At 37.9% G+C, this 20,141-nt stretch overlaps 1 protein-coding gene across 1 annotated transcript in view; it reads left to right on the top strand.

Moving 5' to 3' along the window:
- Positions 1 to 20,141, top strand: part of LOC122831634 (ELKS/Rab6-interacting/CAST family member 1-like) — a 156,567-nt gene that overhangs the window by 69,174 nt on the left and 67,252 nt on the right. Inside the window, exons 13-15 of the mRNA XM_044117983.1 lie at positions 2,236 to 2,329; positions 8,972 to 9,118; positions 13,447 to 13,607. Coding sequence (XP_043973918.1) covers positions 2,236 to 2,329; positions 8,972 to 9,118; positions 13,447 to 13,607 — 402 coding nt within the window. The remainder of the gene's footprint in view (positions 1 to 2,235; positions 2,330 to 8,971; positions 9,119 to 13,446; positions 13,608 to 20,141) is intronic.

Genomic DNA, 20,141 nt, shown 5'->3' with positions numbered 1-20,141 from the left:
CTACAAATCTCTGGAGGGATTTTGGCTCTTTCCTCTGTACAGAAACTCCCTAAACTCTCTGAGAAAAGGAGGATAAATACTCTCAGTGACATGCGATTGATTGTTAGATTTTTTTGAGGGATTTCTTCTTTCAGCATTTTCAGTTGATAAACTTTCTTCATGAATAAAATGTTTGCATTAAAAAGCTGATTCATAAAAGTTAATTTTGATGAAAAAAGGCAAATTTACAAAAGCACTGCGCCAAATAAGTACACCTTTATTTAATATCCCAGTAAAACCAAGCCCATTTTAGCATCAGTATATGTTAGAAACAAAGTTTGCTGTCACTGTTAGATTTTCAGGAATGTGCGTTTCTCTGTGCACATACTTCCAACACTGGGTTATATTTCTCGTTTCGTTGTTGAAAGGTTTACATCGAAGCATTATACCTTTATGAGTCGAGTCTTGTCTTGTTCATGTCTGCCAAGCCATAATGAGTCAACACACACAGAACCTTTGTCTGTGCCTGATTTATTGCCTACACTGTGGCTCAGCTGTTTCGTTCCATGACAAAAACGGTGCAAACATTGCAATAAAAAAATAAAATTACCCTTGTGCACATGAAGTAACGTGCTGTTAAATCTGGTCACAATTTAGAGCAGTATTGTTTAATTTTTGTAACTATAAAAGAAAGTATTTTCATATACATTTAAGTTATTTACGTAGGTATTGAACAAAAAGTTTAGGCCCTTTTTATTACTGTATAATAATTAGTCTAATTTATTGTCCAAATTATTTAGATTTTCTTTTTTCAAGAATAAAAGGATACTTAGGATTATGGTGCCTTTTGATAAAATGCCTAAATGATTGTGTCTTGACTGTTTAAGCTTCTTACACATTAAATACAGATTTCTATTGTGTCTCTTACTGTGTATGCAAGTGGAAAATGTCCCTTTCAAAAGTCGGGTTGTATATTCTAACAAGGCCAGCCTGTTTACGTTAAGGTGAAATACAAATAAATGGAAGGAATAAACACCATGGGGATGTTCTGTCGTTATACTGTTCAGGAAGGAAATGGGTTCTCTTGGTTTGATGCAAGTCTATTAACCCCAAAACAAAAACCAAACAGGTATAGCCATAGTACTGAATCAGACCAACAAATTCAATATTTATGAGTGGCCAATGCAAAGTTGTGTGCAAACAAGGCAGACTGCAAACCTGACTCAGCTCTGTACTGAGGAGTGAGTCAATAACAGTCTTTCAAAAACAGTAGGGCTTGGCGAGCAAATTTCTAAGTCTCTCCTCTGAACTCTCCAAAACAGCAGGTGGATTGTGTTTTACCTTGACAGAAATTCAATACAATTCCGCTTATTTATATTATGGCAATTGATGTCTAAAGACACAGTAAAAGAGACACAGATCTAATTAAAATGTAGAAATGTATAGATTAAAATGCTACAACAAAAACAAGTTTGCATTTTTAACCCGTTTGTTTTTCTTTTTCTTTAATATTGCTGTCCCATGGAGTAGGCTATGTTTCTGTTATAGCCAGCCACACTCTGTCAACCCTGCTCAGAGTGATGTCTCCCTGACATCAGCCTCTCCTGACATAATATACAGTTTGACCATCTTTTAGTTTGCTGTGTTATGATTTGCATTCTGCAGTCCATAAATGTGAGTCCTGCATATCCCTCTGAAACATGTGCTGTAAAAAAGTCCTGATATTTATAGTTTTTTCTCTAACATTCTAGTAATTTTTGAATTTGTGTAATTTTTTTGGTGTGCTTACAGCCACTTAGCTATAAATAAAATAACTAAGCTTGGAGACTTCCTTCCAGAAAAGAAGGATTTTGATTGCCTATTATTTGCTGTTCTTTGAAAGATTTTCAAAATAATACACCTAATACACAATGTCCTAAAAATCGCTAATCTGGTCTTGATCCATCCAATGACTGTGTCTACACCTTAACTTAACTGATGCTAAGGTTATTAAGCTGTTACCCGACAAACCAAAGATTACTGCATATGATAGCATATGCAGTATAAATAAACTAACAAGCTTAAACTTTGTAAGTCCACACTGTAAGAAATCCTTATGCTTGCTCAGAAAAATAAAAGTTTCAAGGAAACCAAACATGTCTGTCTTTATTACATAATGAATACCACATAACAATTGTTCTAATTTGTTTTCTACATCCATCTTCTCATCACTGTTTTTTATTTTTTATTTTTACTTTTTATTTTCTCTGCTCAAAGGCAAATCAAGTCTCCAAATATCCAGAAGCAGATTGTGCCTGGCGAGATGAGGAGAGACGCCTTGGTAGATGGACATCCACACTCTTTATCACAGGTTGGAACATTATGTATGTGTGCAAATGAGTTAATTTGTGGTGTCGGGACAAAATCCTCGTCACATTACCATACCAGAACGTTACATGATTCATGACAGGACCAACATCTGTTTCTTGCTTTTCTACGTCTCATCTCTTTCCAAGTCATTCACTTGGAAAGTCATTTGTTTTGAACAGTGACTTATCTAAGGTATTTTAGACCTTTTCATGCTTTTTCTTAGGACATATCAGTCCGTAGTACAACAAATACACAATAAACTATATGATGGGAGTAATCAAGAACAGAGTTCGCCAGGAGTTTTTTGATGTAAATACTAGGTATCTAATTCTGTGTCGGTGGCTTTACTCTCCCCACATGCATTACTTGGTGCATGCTTTTATTCTGGGCTGAGGATATCTGCTGAGAGACCAATACATAGTGCAGTCTTGTCAATTCACTCCCAGAGGGCCAATGAAGTAAGCCTCTATATTCCCTCAAGCCAGCACAGAACATGACCCCGTCTTTAAGCAGAACTGTTCCTTTCTTTGTCTTTTTCCCTGTGTGTGCTGGCAGACCCCATCCAAAGCACTGTATAGGCTGACAACTAGCCAGCTGTAGATAATTTTCATGGTGTTGTTGACCAAAGGAAATACAAATTTTAAAGCATATCCAGTTACAGATTCCAGTCATTAACCAATTATGTCCCACCGTCTCTTTGGCAGCTGTTTTATATGCCTGTTCTCTGACAACAGATCCAAAGACACAACAATTTTGTTTTTTTGTTTTTTGTTCCAGTTTCTAAGACAACCATTAGCCTAAACTGTCAACAAAACTTTTAAGTGTAATTAATTCATTTATACCACAGAAAGAGGGATTCGGGAATGTGCTGCTTAATCTGTTTGTTAATGACAAGCTTTGAGGAATTTGAAAATCAGCTAATGAAACACAGCTATTTTTTTTTAACAAGACAGCTTTTAAATCACTTTTTGAACAACATATCTAAATGATCTCAAAAATGTGCCTTTTGTTGTTTAATTACACACCGCCACAGAAACAGTTTATTTGATCAATTAGGCTTTCTTATCTGTTTTAATCTGCATTGCAGAAGGAAATCACCATTTAATCATTTCCCGCTTATCCTTCACGGATGGCTTTTTTTCTTCTTTTTTGTTTCCCGAAAAACGCCACTCCACCAGATAACAGAATCACACAAAGAATATCTGCAGCCCTCCACTCTCCCTCTAATCTCTGGTTTGTAAAATGGGGATATACAGTGGCGATTTCTGAAATGGGCGCTATATGGACACAGTTTATGAAATGTTGTTTGTCCAGGGCGGCAAACAGGCTAGGACCACCCCTGGACGTGTAGCTAATGTTCTTCAGACACTTTTCACAAGTAAATCACAATTTTTTCCCCCTCATTTCTGAGACAACAACACATGCTGCCATGGACCTATTAGAACATTGTACAAGAAACTATACAACAGCCAAAAAATAACACATTTTTCGAATGATTCATCCGCTCGTAAAAGGTTACGAATCTTGCTCATTTTAGAAAACTGAGTTAAATTTAGAACGACTGTGTAAAATATAAGCAAGGTTAAGACCAGCGTCTTCTTTACCATCAGTGGTGAAACAAAAATCACTCTTTGAAAAAGGAGTTGCGTCTGGGACATCACAAATTTACCCAGGTAATATCTCTACAATTGTAGGCATCTGTCAAATTTTATATGCAATTATTGATGATGACAGAATATAAATACATTAAAGTCGAAAACATGGCAGCAAAGAGAACAATTGTTCTCTTGCATAAACATAATTGTTAGTTGTAAAACATAAATTGTTGACAAGAATTTAACAGAGAATAAAGTTACGAGGGTTTTGTGGAACGTAGATGAATATTTAATGTGCCTGTTCTACAAATGGAGGGCCTAATGATTAGAGGACTGGCATTAATTTGCCACAAACTGTGATCTGGGAACTATTAGACATGCTCTGATCTAAATGGTCAGGAAAGTACAAATCACAGTAAAAGGTCTGTTATACGTGTTGGATCCAGGGAATTGAAGCTTTAGACAGTTAGAAGCAAGAATTTCAAATTAGAGCAAAATTTTTTATGAATCCAGTTTACGTAGACAGGCACATTGGCGATGTTTTTATAACTCTTAGTTCTGTAAATTAGAGTAGCAAAGAAATAACCCTTTGTGACAATGATGGCTCAGACTGATACTTGAATAAATCACTCTATATGATTAAGATGGCAGTAATGCCTTTATGACCTATCATCATTGAGGGGAAATTATTTAAGTCTATCAAGTTTATCTAGTAGCACATTTCAGAAACAAGTTAGTTCAAACATAACATAGTTACCAATTATGAAACAAGCAACAAAGCATTTTGTTAAATGCCAACAAAAAAATAATTATCATCAAATATAGACCAAATATGTTGATCATTGTTTCAGTCATTATTGATCAAAGACAACTCTAAATCGGTGAGGTTTTACAAACTTAGTGTTTCGGCTTTTTTGCAGTTTTCTGGAGGTTTGTTCCTGATTAGTGATGCATAAAAACTGAATGCGGCTTCTGTATGTTTGGTTCTGGTTCTGAGGATACAGAATAGATCATAAATGTAAGACCTGGTCTGGATGGTTGATAAACAATAACAGGTCTTTAATGTATTTTGGCACTAAGCCTTTCACTGATTTACAAACTAGCAGGATTATGTTAAAGTCTATTCTCTGAGCCAGTGTACAGACTTTAGAGTCCCTTTTGGGCATCTTGTTCTCTACTTTCCTAGTTTTAGTGAGAACACGAGCAGCAGGGTACTGGATCAGCTGCATGGATGAGTTTCTTGTGAGCTTGTGGAGCCATTCATTATTTTATTCTAGAAATGTTCTTCAGGTGGTAAAAGTCTGACCTTGTAATTATATACTTGTATCAGGTCTGAGTCCCCCGCTACAGTCAGATTTAAGGACTAATCACTAGTTTCTAACTGTAAAAGCTGAACCTGTGTGCTAGCTGTTGCTCATTCCACTTCTATTGTGTTTAATTTAGGAAAACCGAGATGTTATAGCAAGACTGATTAAGGTGAAACAATGCTGTGATCGATATTTATAGTACTACAGGTCATCCTGGAAGAACTAAGTTAAAATCTGCAGCAAGTGGTCTATCGCTTTAACAAGTAGTTTCTCTGTACAATGAAGTACTTTACAACAAAGTTCAAAAGTCTTAGACCCTGATATTAATCATAAATTATATAAACTGTTTCATGATACTTTTTCTGCCAGAACTTTAGTCAAAGAGTAGCTGTGTTTGGGCTGAAAGATAGGAGGCCCAAATTAGTTGTTTTTTATGCAACAGATTATTCATGGTGTGTTTAAAACTGCCAGGAAAGGAACCAGAATCTCATAAATTATTTATCTAAGATAAAAGGGTCTGGATAACATTGAATAATATTCAAAGTCTAAAGGAAACAGTATCTACAGTGCAGAAAGAGTTTATGTAGGAAACTGTGTGTTAAACATAGCATCTTCCAGGCCACTATCCATAAAGATCCTTTCAGTGCAGTCTGTATGCTGCATATTTTGCTTGATCCAGCACTAAAGTTGTGTTATGGCCACTGCCTCTGTCTATTTCCCCATGCGGTCTTTCTTCTTTGCCTTTATCTCTGGTTCCATCAGGAACATAGCACGCTCCAAGGGTAAACACACACAAATAAAGTCTCTCTGTCATTCCAGGACAGTTTATGTGGGACAAACCGATAACATCTCTCCGCTCCATTGTCTCCAGTGCACCATGCTGCACTTTGCAAACACAGAGAAAGCACACATCGGAAGTATTAATTTCAATCATTTGCACAGCGTTTTATTTATTTATTTTTTTCCTCTCTTTCATCTGCAGTGATGAAACAACAGCACCTGTCAGTAATCTGTTTAAAGATCTGTAGATTGTTGGAGTAAATAACTGTTACTTCATGGATTCATTTTACTTATATTTTCTCTTCCTTTTAAATTCATCTGCTCTTGCACATATGGGGATTGATTTTGCACATGCTGTGTGCTAATGAATGTGAAGCAAGGAATCCTAATTTCACAGCTGCTGGAAATATGTATTTTCTCACTCTTCACGAGTTTATAAAAGTGATTGCAATCTTTCCATCAAACCAGAAAGAGCCAGAATCATAATAATCCGTCCCAAGGGCTTTAGGCGATGACTGGTTCTGCACAATCTATGATTTTAATAATTCTTACAACTTTCTAAATTCTGTTATATATTCTTCAAAGCAGCATTCTCTTGTTACTAACAAAACTCTCATTAAACATGTCTGTACACGCAGACGCATACATATAAAACACACACACACACACACACACACACACACACCGTACATGTGCCAGCACACATGTATGCAGACACAGCTTTCTGGTTAGGTTGCACTTGAGAGATCTAGTGGTGGCAGCCCGCTCTCAGTGGGGCGTGTATGCATGAGTGTGTGCAGGCTTCAGTGTGTTGTGTGGGGTCAGACTGGCCCTTGTTGATTTTGGTGCATCGAATTACTGCCCGTCCATCACAACCAATTACAGTTCTGAGCTGCTGACACACACAACACTTGTCTGAGGGCGTGTGTGTGCGGGTGTATGTTGCTTAATTCCAGCTGTGGTGTGCTGAAAAGAAGAGTGCAAGTTCACTTTTTGATTTTACCAGCTTTAAGGTATATCGTTATCGTCACTGACAGTTTGATACGCCACTTTTATAAATGAGTCAAAAGAGGTTTCAAACTAATCAAAAGTATTTTTTTGGTATTTGTTAGAGGCAAGTGATGAGGCATTCACACCCCACTTGTGTTTTCCTGGCAATGTCTCATGAAATGACTTTCTCTACATCTGGAGACTCCATTACAATTGAATCCTCATGTGTGACCTATGGTACTGTTTAAAGAAAAGCTCTGCTTGCTACAAAACCAAGAACATGTTTTCTCATAGCACTGCTATTTGACTACCTACGTCACATTTGCATACAAAGGCTATTGTTGTGAACATGTCAATTAGGACGGATAAGCTCAGTTTACCAGACATGAAACTGTCATGTTGGGTAACATTATTATTTTAACATGTTTCCAAGAAATTTCAGACATTCTAGTTGTTGTTCAACTTACCTGGACAGAAACCCCTGCACTTTGCTCAGGATTCTTCATCCACACAAGACAGCAAGGACTTTATGCTGCTTTAAGAAAAGTGTGAACGTGTGAACATAAAAGCAAATCAACACTTTAAGAATCAATGAGAAAGTAAAAAAGTGGGGGGGGAAAAAAATCAGGTGGTTTATTTTTTCTTTTCCGGGTTTTTCTTCATGGTTCCATCAACCAGTGTGGAGACAGATCATTTTCTTGCCCTCACCATAGGTGTCAAACAGGCCACACACAAACTGTCTGAGCGGAAGCCCACAGTGTGATCTGCACACCCCCACACTCACAAGTCAGATGACTTACATGAGAGCAAACGAGAAAATTATTGCAGATTTTCTGCAGTTGTCTTTCACTAGTACTAAAACTGCAAAGCAGTATCCATCATGTTTTTATAAGCCAATTTCTGGTTCTTTTTGTGATCTAACAACTAAATGTCATAAATTTAGATTGTGGAGTAGCAGATTATCCCCATTTATCCACTTTAGTCCTGGTGATCTTAATTCAGGATTGGTGAGTGCAACTTTCAGCAAGATATCAGAAATTACAATTTGAGGAATTGCTTCAGCAACTAATTGTAATTAGCTGCATTTATTTATTTATTTTATTGTTTTTCTGTGACAATTACAAAATTGATAATTTTACCGTTCAAGTTTGTGTACGTGTTTGCTGTTGAACCAACAGACATAAAACTCTTAACTTGTGACTTCCAGAAGTGCACAAAATGATTCAACCAACATGTAACAGTTTTTTTCATGTAATTGGTGGTTCAGTTTGCATCTGCTACAAACAGACAAAATGTCAGGTGTCTGTTCCGAGGTCTAAAATAAAAATAAAAACTAGAAGAGACCATGAAAAATTACTTTCTTTTTATTTTAACAATAAAAAGAAGATGGAGGAAAATACTTACCGTATGTTGTGGTTGGGTTACGACTAACCATGGCTGAAGAAATATGGAGAAAAGAATTACACACTGTGCTGAGAGTAAATCCAGTAGGTACTTAGGTGTTTTTATCATAGTGGTAAATTTTCATTGTGACATCTTTTTATTCTTGACTCTGTTCTCAACGACATGCAATTATAGTGCATTTAAGATGTAAAAGATGATGATGTGAGAAAGCATTTCTTTACATGTAAGAATTCTGGAATTGACTGTATGCAAAGCATAATCAAAAGATAGGAGTAGCTTATATCAAAGAATGAATGCGGAACTCATACTCATACTTTAAAAAAGTGCAGACAGAAAACGTTTATTTTTTCCCCAGTATTATATTAGCCAATCAATCATAAGCACAAAAATACATTTCAATTGACTGGTAAATTGATTTCGGCATTACTAACCAATGTTGCAGACAAACAAGCTCCAAATAATTTCAGACCAAATTTCAAAGCAATTAAAATTAAACAAAACTTCTGTCTTTGGCTTTTGCATCTTTTTTTCCGAAACCTACACTTCTTCTCCCTCTTCCACGTCAAGCTTTGCAATTCCCAGGATGCCATGCGGGAGACGACGGAGCGGATAATGGAGCTGGAGAAGGCTCTGAGGGATACCATGAACACCTCGGCCCATAGGGAGGCCCTTTGGGCACAGGAGGAGGCCGCCCGTGTTCAGGCCCAAAGACAGGTTTATATGATGGTGCACACACGTATGGTGGACCACAGACCTAGAAATGCACACAGCTACATGTACAGTATCTTTTCAAAAGCCACTTAGTGTCATGAACTTAACAACACGCCCCTTGCGGTTACATGTGTATCTGCAGCCCAATAGGAGAACCTTAACTCTTTTGTGCGATATAGTATGTTACGCCAAAATAATTTTTAGTTATGGGTTTATTCTTTGTTGTTATTTTTTAATAAGCTTTTGTCGTGTTTTGCTCGTAACTGAAATTCTAAGTCAAATAATCAAATTGGAATAATTAAAGTGGTCTGGGTTTATTTTCCTTTGTAAAACGTGTCTGCATGGAAATGTGTGCACATTGAACATGCTGTGCATTCGTGTGTATGCAATATATGATATGTATTTTTCCAGCAAACCGACTTTAGGTTTTCTGACTCATCTGCCTTTTTTAAACATGCATGTCCTGCTGTTTGTCTATTTTTCCGACTGCCAGCTGGTTGCTCTTCATTTTAATGTAGGGTGATTAAAAAAAAGAAAGAAAGATGAATGTGTGTGCTTTTGAATGTGAGTGTAGGTGTGTCTGCGGTGGGAAAAAGAAACAGGGCAAGGGAGCATGTTTCCTCTCGGTGTGAGTGTGCATTTGAATGAGAATGACCTTGCATTACTTATGAGTGCCACAAGTAATTTGAGAGCTAACGGTGGTTAAAACTAGAACTAACATTATGAGGTAGAAATATGTCTGTATTTCTTTAAGCACACTCTCTACCAGAGCTTGAAACATGAAAAAAAGAGAACTGGTCGACAGCAGAGCCAAGTTAGAGGAGGTCAGACTTGGTTTAGAAGATTCAGCCAGAGCTAATGTTAACTGTGGCTTGCTTTTTCCTCGTTTGCGTACTTTCACGCTCAACTTACTTTCAGCCTGGATACTGTGTATATTAAACAATATTTTTATCCACTGAGAAGTTGGAAAGAAATGAAAAGCAGTTTTGAGGATCTTGTTGCATGTGAAGAAGTAGGTTATTTAGCTTTAACCCAAGTTAACTCGTGAAGAAAAGACAGAGCATGAATTGTGAGACATTAACTCCCAGTGACTCCAAAAGTCCCAGTTAACTCGCTTTTTATTTACACAATTTTAGAACTTTTCTAGACATTAAGAAAATAAGGAGCCATGTAGTCACACTAGCAATCTAGTGGTTTGTAAAAATATTCTTAAACCTTGAACTTCTTCATTTAGATGTATTGCAGATGTAAATAATAGATCAACATATATTAGTGCACAAATGTGAAGCCTAAAGAAATACCTCTAAATAATATCTAGTGGCCTTCAGACCATCGTCACAATAAAACATGACATTGGAAGCATTATGTTCTGGGAATTCACTTTTCTTTTTTTTTTTTTTTTTGCAGATCTGAAGCAGAATAGACAAAACTACTAATTAGGTTTCACTGAAAGAAAACTATAAAAGACTTCTATTTATCCACCCATTTTCTAATACCCTTGTCCTTAGTGGGGTTGGGAGGGGTGCTGATGCATATCTCCACATAACATTCCGGGCGAGAGGCAGGGTACACCCTGGACAGGTCGCCAGTCAGTCGAAGCTATAAAAGACTTGCCTTGGTTAAAGGGGTTTACTTTCTGCCAGGGCAATAACTTTCAACATTCATAACTTTCAAAGCTCCAATAGAATGGTTCACCTCAAAGCAAATATGTAATGTTAAAATGACTCAATGAAAGTGCAGACCTCAATTCATAAATGTTCTTTTTTTATTATTATTATTTACTGAGCTTCAGCAGTTTTGACAGTGAAGCATAATAAAATAAAGAACCATGTTGGGCATTGATCAAGGTCTGGTTGTTTGGCATTGATTATGGCACCTGTAAATGAAGCAAACGGCATTGACCAATTGAACAAAAGTTCATTTCACTTTTAAGATTTTTATTAGTAAAAAAAACTCTGGAAACAATATGTCATTTTCTTTCTACTTACATAACAATGCCCTACTTTATTTAATGAATCAGTCAAAATAATAATACAAAAACATACATTGTAACTTGTGATTGTAATCCAACAAAATATTTAAAAGTTAAAGCCATCCGTCTCACTAAAGATGCTCGGACTCTGATGCTCACTTGTTGTTGATGAATTAAATTTTTCTAATGTTTCAGAAAGAAAAGAGAGGAATGTGATTACAGAACAGAAAACGAATCACGTCTGTCGGAAAGACCACCTGACCCTGGCACTGTTTCAGAGTGCCCTACTAAACTCGCATTCTCTCACACCCTCCCTTTTTGTTTGATTTTCTCCCCCCCCCACCCCTCCCTCTGTCCCAGAATAACCAGTCTCATGATGTGTAATGAGCTGAAAATCTTCTGTCAGTCTGACCTGATGAAATGTAACATGGGTAATGCCCCAGGTCACTTTTCTTCACACCCCAATCCTTTAAGTCTCTCACTCTGTCTCTACCCCTTTCAGCTTTTTTCTTTCTCATGAAATCACCTCTACCATCCATCCTTGTTCTTTCCCATTGGCCTTCTTAAGTTGTCTCATGCTATTATGTCCGCGCTGCCTTCCCAATGCATTTTCTGTTGATTTCCCACTTTGGCGTTTGAACTAGGCCTTTGAACCAGGAACATGGAATGAATGCACCAGAGGGATTTGGTCCCTACCTTTGAGCTCTCAATCAGCTTATCAACTAAAGTGTACTAGCCTTAGCCAGCCTTAGTTTGGTTGGAGAGCCTTTTCTTGAAGTTGAGCTAAATTAGCACGCACAGGATCACCCCTAAGCAGGTTAAGTCCCTAATTTTTGCTAAAATTCATTGTATTCCTTATTAATAATGTGATTGTGCAATAAGAACTACCCTGGGTGGTGCACTAATGAGGGACTGGCTCGAGAGAAGCTGAAAACTGACAGTCATGGAGGTGCATCTAAATCAAGTTAGATGTGTGAACCTTGACTTTCAAGATAAAAAGAGTGTATTTGCTTACATTGAGGCCTGGAAAAAGCAAAACAAAAAAAACAAACAAACTGTGAAATAAACCTCCCTATACTCCTTTAACCTCTGCTATGCTGCAAACAGAAGCTTCATTATATTTCTTTGGGATTTAATGCTATGGACACACCGTGGAACATCAGTTCCACTATATTTTATTGTAATGGAATAAAACCATTCATTATTTTCAGATATACTGTCACATGCAGGTCAATGGGGACACCGGCGTCCTCGTGGCAGTTAAAGGGTTAAACGACTGTCTTTTAGGTTTGTTGTATAATAACTCTACAAATAACAGAGTCAAATAAACATAATGAGACACTATTTTATTTTTATCTGGACATCTTGACTACTTCTGCATCCTATTGTGAAGTAGTAGTTGTTGAGCAATTAGACCCCTTCCTGTGTTAGGATAAAGATGCCCTGAGGTCACATCCTGTCTATCAGGCACTCTGCTTGGACACACAGGCTCACATGGCTGGAGGGCATGAGTGTGCAGAGGAAGGAGATGCACTTGAGAGTTTGAACATTATCTGCAGTAGCCCTGAAGTAGAACCACACTTATGAAGAAGATGAAATAAGTAGTGAAAGGAAGCGAGTTGAGGGGAAAGTTGTTTCCATCCCAAGGGTCATTGAACATGCCAATTTTGCCTCCTTCAAGATGTTGACTGTGCATTGATTTCCATGTTTATGCTGTCATTTCATCTCATCTTAACCATTTAAGCACTCACAGGCTTTACTACACACAGCCCACATGCAGTAAGGGGGCAAAACTGATCTTTTGTGCTTTACCATAAAATAAGTGAGTTGGGCTGAATCCACTTTTCCATGGTCTTCCTACAGCTAACTCACCACCAATCATTTGGAAGTTATATCAAGAAGACTAATGCAGTCATGAAAGTTATTTATATATATACTTACTTGTCCTGTGTAAAAATTGTTTCATATTCCTAAACCAAATTATTGTGTTTTTTTTTTTCTGCTGTTGGTGAAGAACTGATAGAAATTGTGATCAAGAAACATCTACACTTAGAAATATTTCATCTTTCCTTTTTCATTATAAATTGGAACACATTATAGACAAAAATAGATAATAGAGCAGGCTCCTATGCCTTCATGTCCAAACGTGCTCTGTTTTTAAAGTTCATTAAGCTCTGCTCTGCTACACAGGAATACCTGGGACTCCTTGCCTCTTATAAACACTCTCACGAGTGAAAGATGAAGACCACAGGGTGAAATGGGCTTCAGCTTTAGCCACTAAAATAATCACTTAAGAACATAGCAATATGGCTATTGTGGGAAGTTCTAACACCTATAAACCTGTTGTCCCTTTAAATAGTTGGAGGAGCTGATGGGAGCTTTAGAGAAGACTCGCCAGGAGCTAGATGCCACTAAAGTACGTCTGTCCTCCACTCAGAAGTGCCTACATGAACGAGATGGACACCTCAACCAACTGCGGCAGGATAGACGCAAACAGCTGGAGGAGATTCTGGAGATGAAGTAAGCTCACCAGCTGAAAGTACATTACCTTCCACTTTAGGTCAGCTTGTATCAAAATATTACACAAGTCCAACACACCGCTCTGACTCACACATATATAGAAATCCCTATCTAAACCGCTTCGAGCTAAAACTAAATGATGGATGTTAAGTTGCTTTTTGGACCCCTGTACAATTATCTTCAAACCTCTTTGTTCTTTCACTTTTAAATGTGTTCTTGCTTCAGCATAACTGGTTCAATGATTTAATTTCCTTCTCAGCATGTCATCAAGTTCAACAGACGGACATTAATGACCCATCAGTTTAAATCAGGTTTTTTGAAGCAGAAAAACATTTCAAACATCCAGGGCAGTCAAACCTGGGGACCAGAGATGGGAAACACAGTATTTAAAGGCATACATGTTGCTAATTATTAGTTATTTTTCACTGCTGACCTAGTTGCCCTCTTTTAGCTTGCATACAGTTATATACTACATATACTAATTCTTTGCAAACTATCAGTACCTCTAATTATTTTAAGCATTATGTTATGATTTAACCACAACTAACAGGCTTAAGAATTCTTTTGAGATACACCAACAACTAGTAATGCATAGTTCTGAAGTGCAACAAAAATTATAGATGTTTTTGAAAACCTGTTTTCCACATTTCTGTCAAGTAACTACTAACATATTCAGCACCCTGACTTACCGGTTACTAGTATTTCACTACCAGCTTTGCACATTTTTGTATTCTGATTTTACCATACTTCTTTTCTTTCTTTTTTAAAAAAATGCCGGCTTCCATGTCTGTGTTTAAAAAATAAAAAAAAAAAGAATCCCTCCGCATGGCGCTGCTGCCACAATTCTTTTCAATGGGAATTTTATTTTCAAAACATTTTCTCCCATGTTGTTTTGCATGTTGACCAGAAAGTTTCATTTTTAGTCTATTGTACCTGAGCACCTCATTTCATGGAGTCAGGCAAACTGCAAAGTGGACTTATTTAGTCTTTCTTTCAACAGTTCATCTTGCTGTTTTTTCCATAGAAACCACATTTATGGAGTGCATAATATGTTCTAATCATCAGATTATACCACCTGTGCTATGAATTTTCTCCAGAAGCAGCGACTCGAAAGTTGAGAAACAATCTTTAGTATGAAACAAAGTGCAGTACAAGGGGCTGGGTTTAACCAGGCTAGGCAGTTATTGCAATGGATTTTATTTTGGGATGTCAGAGTAAATGGGGCTGATTACAAAGTAACACCATGCTTTTAATATATATTTCTTTAAAGGAAAAAAGTTATATTGTCTTCAAAACTTTTATTGCATCACCTGTTTACACATGCAGGATTTTTTTTACTTATATGTTTCACTGAAAGGGAGTGAGAGTCAGAGGCAGAACTTAAGCAGAAAAAAGGAAAAAGTAAAACTGTCCAGAATTGTCTAGATTCCCATGTGCGAGTGTGTATGTCAGTGGATATGTGTTACGTGCTTTGAGTTATCTGACTAAAGGACTAAGAAACCACATATCTGCTTGTCATGTGCTGCAGAGAAATGCTTTTAATGTGAGCCACAGTAGAGAGAAAATTGGCACGTGTACACTGAAAAGACAACTTTTAAAGTCCATTATGCTGCTTTGATCACACAGAATACTTAAGGAATGTGTACACAGGGTAGTACTTCTGCCCTGTGTGTGTGTGTGGGTGTGCGTGAGAGAGTGTTTGTGTCTATTAGAAGAGAACCCGCTGCCAAAAGCATACCCTCTGCATGTCTGTTGTAACACAAACCATCTTCCTGTCTGTTTTGATTTCCGATGTCTAATTTTACCAGGAATGTTAATCAGAAAGAATGTTTTTAAAATAATAAAGATACAATCTGTGCTCAAGGTGTCTCTAACAGAACTGCTTTGTGACCCAGCATGTGAAACACATCCATGCTGTTGCATGGCACTGTGCTTACACAAGTATTGTATTACCATCAGAGGATGCCTGAGAGGAAGACGTTTAGTGTGATGGTTGGTTGACATACACAGCAACAAAGTCTATTGGGATCTTTCCCTTTGTGTTCGAGCCTCTGCCTACTCTAAACTGGTAAGAGTTAATGAAGGGGGCACAGGGGGCATGAGTGTGTGTGTGGTCTGTTATGCATTGTATTCTATGTGCATGAAGAGATTGGAAGCTGGGGGTTTGGGGTCACTGATGATGAGGATTAAAGAACTGTTGAATTGTGAGGGGGCAAATCTTCGTGAGACAGAATGGGCCACAAAGATACGCAGGCAAAATCTATGCACAACCTCAGTGGAACTCGCATGTAATCACTCACGTCTGCAGACATGCGCATACTTACACAAACTGTGGCTTTTTGCTTTTAAAGAAAACGGGGCTATGCTCTCCACAGCACAGCTCTGGCCCAAGTTAGCGGAGAGAAAGCTAAGCAGGAAAGACAGAGCAGAGAAAGAGAGGCAACAAGAGGGATAGATAGGAATAAATGCAGGAATGAAGGAGGACAGGGCAGAGTGAATGGGATAGAATAAAGGGGCTGTACAAACTGAGGCATTCCAAATCTTAGGAATCATGATAGAAGTTTGACAGAATGCCAGGATTCTCTCTCTCTCTCTCTCTCTCTCTCTCTCTCTCTCTCTCCTTTTTCTTCTTTCTCTTTCTCTCTCATCTATAATGTGGCATTTGTCTAGGTCAACTGAAGCAAACTGTGTGAGGTATGTTCCACAGCGAGCCAGAGAGGCTCTGTATGAGCCTGTGTGTTTTTTGTTTGTGTGTGTGTGTGTGCTTGTAAGCCAGAAGGAGAGAGAGAGAGATTTTTTTTTTTTTTTTTGGCTTTTCAACACTGGTAATGAATAAAAGAAACAAGGAGAGAGAAATCATATTCATTATCCTCTCATGGCCTGCTGCGTTTCCTTAGCTCCCAATGTTTGCCGCGTGTGTGCGTGTGTCTATGTGTGTAAATGTCAGAGAGAGCTTATTATTATCGTTTTCGGATATGGAGCTGAAGGCTTGATGTATAAGGAGCAATCCGGGTCTCTTCTATCGCCCCACACCAGATTAAGTTTCCACCGTACTGTACAGTGTTCACACACACAGACACAGATGGTCTCCTGAGGAGCTACTCATTAAATAATTCTGGGGTCACAGGGTGTAGGTGCGTGATAGAGAAATGATGTGTTTGGACGTTTTGAATAGTCCAACATTGAGATGTTTCTATAGTCAGAGTTGAATAACACTTCATGCCATTACATCGCAGATTCTGGAGCTAATCCTTATGCAGACGTAAAAAAATCGTGGGTGAGCTTATTTGTGTTTGCATTTTGCGATGGAACTTGATAAGAAAAATGGTGGGGATATAATTGGAGATGGTAAAACAAGACAAAAAGAGGGTAGATGTTGGTTATACTTAGTATAATGGCTTGCAGGAATTATAGAAAAAGCTGAACACAGCACAAGATAAGTTGTAGAATAGTGCATGGGCAAAAGGTGTAAAGGAATTGGAAAAAAAGATGATGTAGCAGGGGAAGTAGGGAGGATGGTGATGGAGAGAGTGTTAGATGAAAAATATGTGGAGTACTGCGTGGAGCTGTGAAGGGTGGGAGGGAGCAAAGTGTGGCTGGCATAAAATGACACAAGGGACGGGTATTGAGAAGAATGACTGAACACAGCACATCAGCAAATAATTACATTGCAAAAAACCTAGTTGTCAACAGAAAAGTGTAATTGTGTCAAAATACTAATGTTCTTTGATGGTAATTGAGCAAATCTTACATTAATGTAAAATGCTACTTACTATTTTTTTTTTTTTACCAGTTAGTAGGTCCTATAATGTATTACACTGACAAGATGTGCATTAATTGAGAATTACAAAGCTTCTGATGTATTTCTGACTGGACATTTGACCACTCTTCTTAGCTGGATTGTTGCTGTTATTTCAATTGGTGTGTTTTCTCAAAGACTTCGACTTTCAGTCATCTTGCTGTTGATTTGAGGTGAAGTTAAGAAATTCTGAGGACACCGTCCTGTCAGAGGAAACTTTGATTCATCATTCCCCCGACTTTGTTTTAAATATTACTGGCAGAAAAAAAACTCCTCCAAACTATGATACTATGACCACCACCATGTTTAAAAAGTTGGTACAATGTCCTAGGGTTTGAAAGGCTCTGCTTGACTCTTCCGTTTTGGTTTAAAGTTTGGGATTTTTTTTTAACTGGTATCCTGTGATTTCAAACTCAATTCATTTTGGACTGTGACACTGGTGTTCCAGTAAAGTCAAACTTATTATTATGTTCCTGGGTTATTTTTGAATTCCCCAACCAATTCCTGTTTTATCGAGGTTGACAGTTTGTTTCAAGAGTTGAGATTTGGACAGAGCTTGTTGTCCTAACTGGTCAATGATCCCCAAAACACATCAAACCATGATTTACAATGTATATGGCAGGCTATCATTAAAGGCCTTCTCAATGTACTGAACTCACGCCTATTAAAAATTGTGTATTTGTCTTTATAGCCTGGACTTTGGCAATCCAACTTGTTGCCAAGGACTCAGAGAGTGGTCAAATACCCAACCGGAATTATGTTCAGACTTTGTCAATGGCAACGAGAAGTGTGTAGTCAGGATGCAACTTGCAAAAATGAACTAAAGCAACAACTAGTAGTAGTTTTTATTTATAATGTTACAGCATTATGACTTAGCAAAACTTCATATGGTTTTATAGGTAGGTTCTTTAACTACACTGCATTACTAAGAATATTTTTACACATGTCTTTAACTTTAATCCTCTTCAGTCCTTGTGTTGTTGTTTGATCTTGCATGTAGCTCCTAAAGATTGTTGGCAGACAAGTTTTTAAAGCATTTTCTGGGCCTACCACGCTGGCTCTGTCAATTTATGGTCACTGCTGTTTCTTTCTCTTCAAAATATTGCCCACTGATTTAAATTCTGCTAAACATTTTTTCTTTAATGGTCTTTCTGCTGCGGTAAAGTTCTTAAAAAGTGGAGGTACAAACTGAATGAAAACAATTATTTTGACTTTCAATGCTTTTCTACAATTGAGTTTGTTCTTGATAGGTAAAGAAAACCTTTGTGTTGTACAACAATGTGGAATGCATCAAATCCCCATTGAGGAGTCTTGAGACATTCCTAAAATAACATAAATATTTAACACAAATACAGGTATTGCTTATGTATGTGGCATCATAAAGAAGTGGTATGCATTGTTAAACACTGTTATTATAGATTTAAGTTGCCTTTCATAGAATTCTTGCTGGTCTGTGCTTTTGTAATTGCGCAGTTTGGCACTCAGATGCTATTCACTAAAAATATAATTTGTACCATAGGAAAATCAAGTATTTTACACAGTGGCAATGAAATGAGATTTAAACTGTAACCCCAAATTAAGTACTGTTCATTATATTTTCATGTAGCCATTTAGTTACACTATTTTATGGCATAACAAAACTCAAAGGAGTAGCAACATTATGACTTTAAAATCCCCCATCTAGACATCCTGTCTGCAAAGCTCCATCGCCATGGTTACTCTGACTAAACAGGCAGAGAGACCAGCTATACTGGTAAGGTCATGTCCCCACTCACTGATCTCTCCAAGGGGCCTTGACACACACCGACACACACAGACACACTAATGCACACAGAGAGCTTGCAAACTCTTACATGTATGCAGCCTGGGCACACACACATAGTGAACCATGTTTGCATCTAAAAACATTTCAGTATATAATCCTGAACAATGTTATACAGCAGAGGACAATTTTGAAAAAAATCTGCCTACCAGCTTCTTGGTGTTCATGAAATAATCCAGTCGTGAGCATAGACCATATACATGCAGACACTCATAGGCATTCACATAGCTACATGCACACAAGTACTAGTACCACGGTGCAATTGTTTTCATAAGTAATGATGAGACACAGAGGGTCACACCACAGCTTGTGAATGGGATTCTCTGTGTTGCTGTGATGAGGAGGGGCTGACCACACATCACCTTCCTCCCTCTTCATGCAGATTTGTGTGTGTATGTCGCCTCGTGGGAACCTCTGGTCATTCATCATGTCTGTCTAGGCTCCCCTGCCCTATGACACACATGTTTACATTCGACGTGTGTGTCAGCTGTCCGGCCTATAGGTATGTTATTATGTCAGTGCTACGTCCAGCACCACCCTTATCTCCCTTTTATTTGTGAATGGATGACTTGATCATTTAGAAATTGCTTTTTCTAAGTCTTTGTTCTGTAACGTTTATGAAGAAGTGACTTCTACATAATGTGTGGATCTTATTGCGTCAGTCCATTAAGATGGGCTTGTTTTAGTTGGTGGTGTTTTAGTTACCACCACCACTCAGACGGTGGTGATGGTAACTAACCCCATCAGTTGTTCTGTAACTGGTGGGGTTGCTGGTTCAAACCTCTACGTCACTTTTCTCAGCATATCTTTGGGCAAGACACTTTACTCACCTTGCCAATGGCACCGATGCCTGGCAACCCTGTCTTTGTCAGACTGTCCCAAGGCAGTTGTGGACACTTTGGAGTCCTCTGGA

Source organism: Gambusia affinis, linkage group LG01 (assembly GCF_019740435.1).
Source record: "Gambusia affinis linkage group LG01, SWU_Gaff_1.0, whole genome shotgun sequence".
NCBI lineage: Eukaryota > Metazoa > Chordata > Actinopteri > Cyprinodontiformes > Poeciliidae > Gambusia > Gambusia affinis.
The sequence above is the reverse complement of the archived record's forward strand: the minus strand, read 5'-3'. Positions and strand labels throughout refer to the sequence as shown.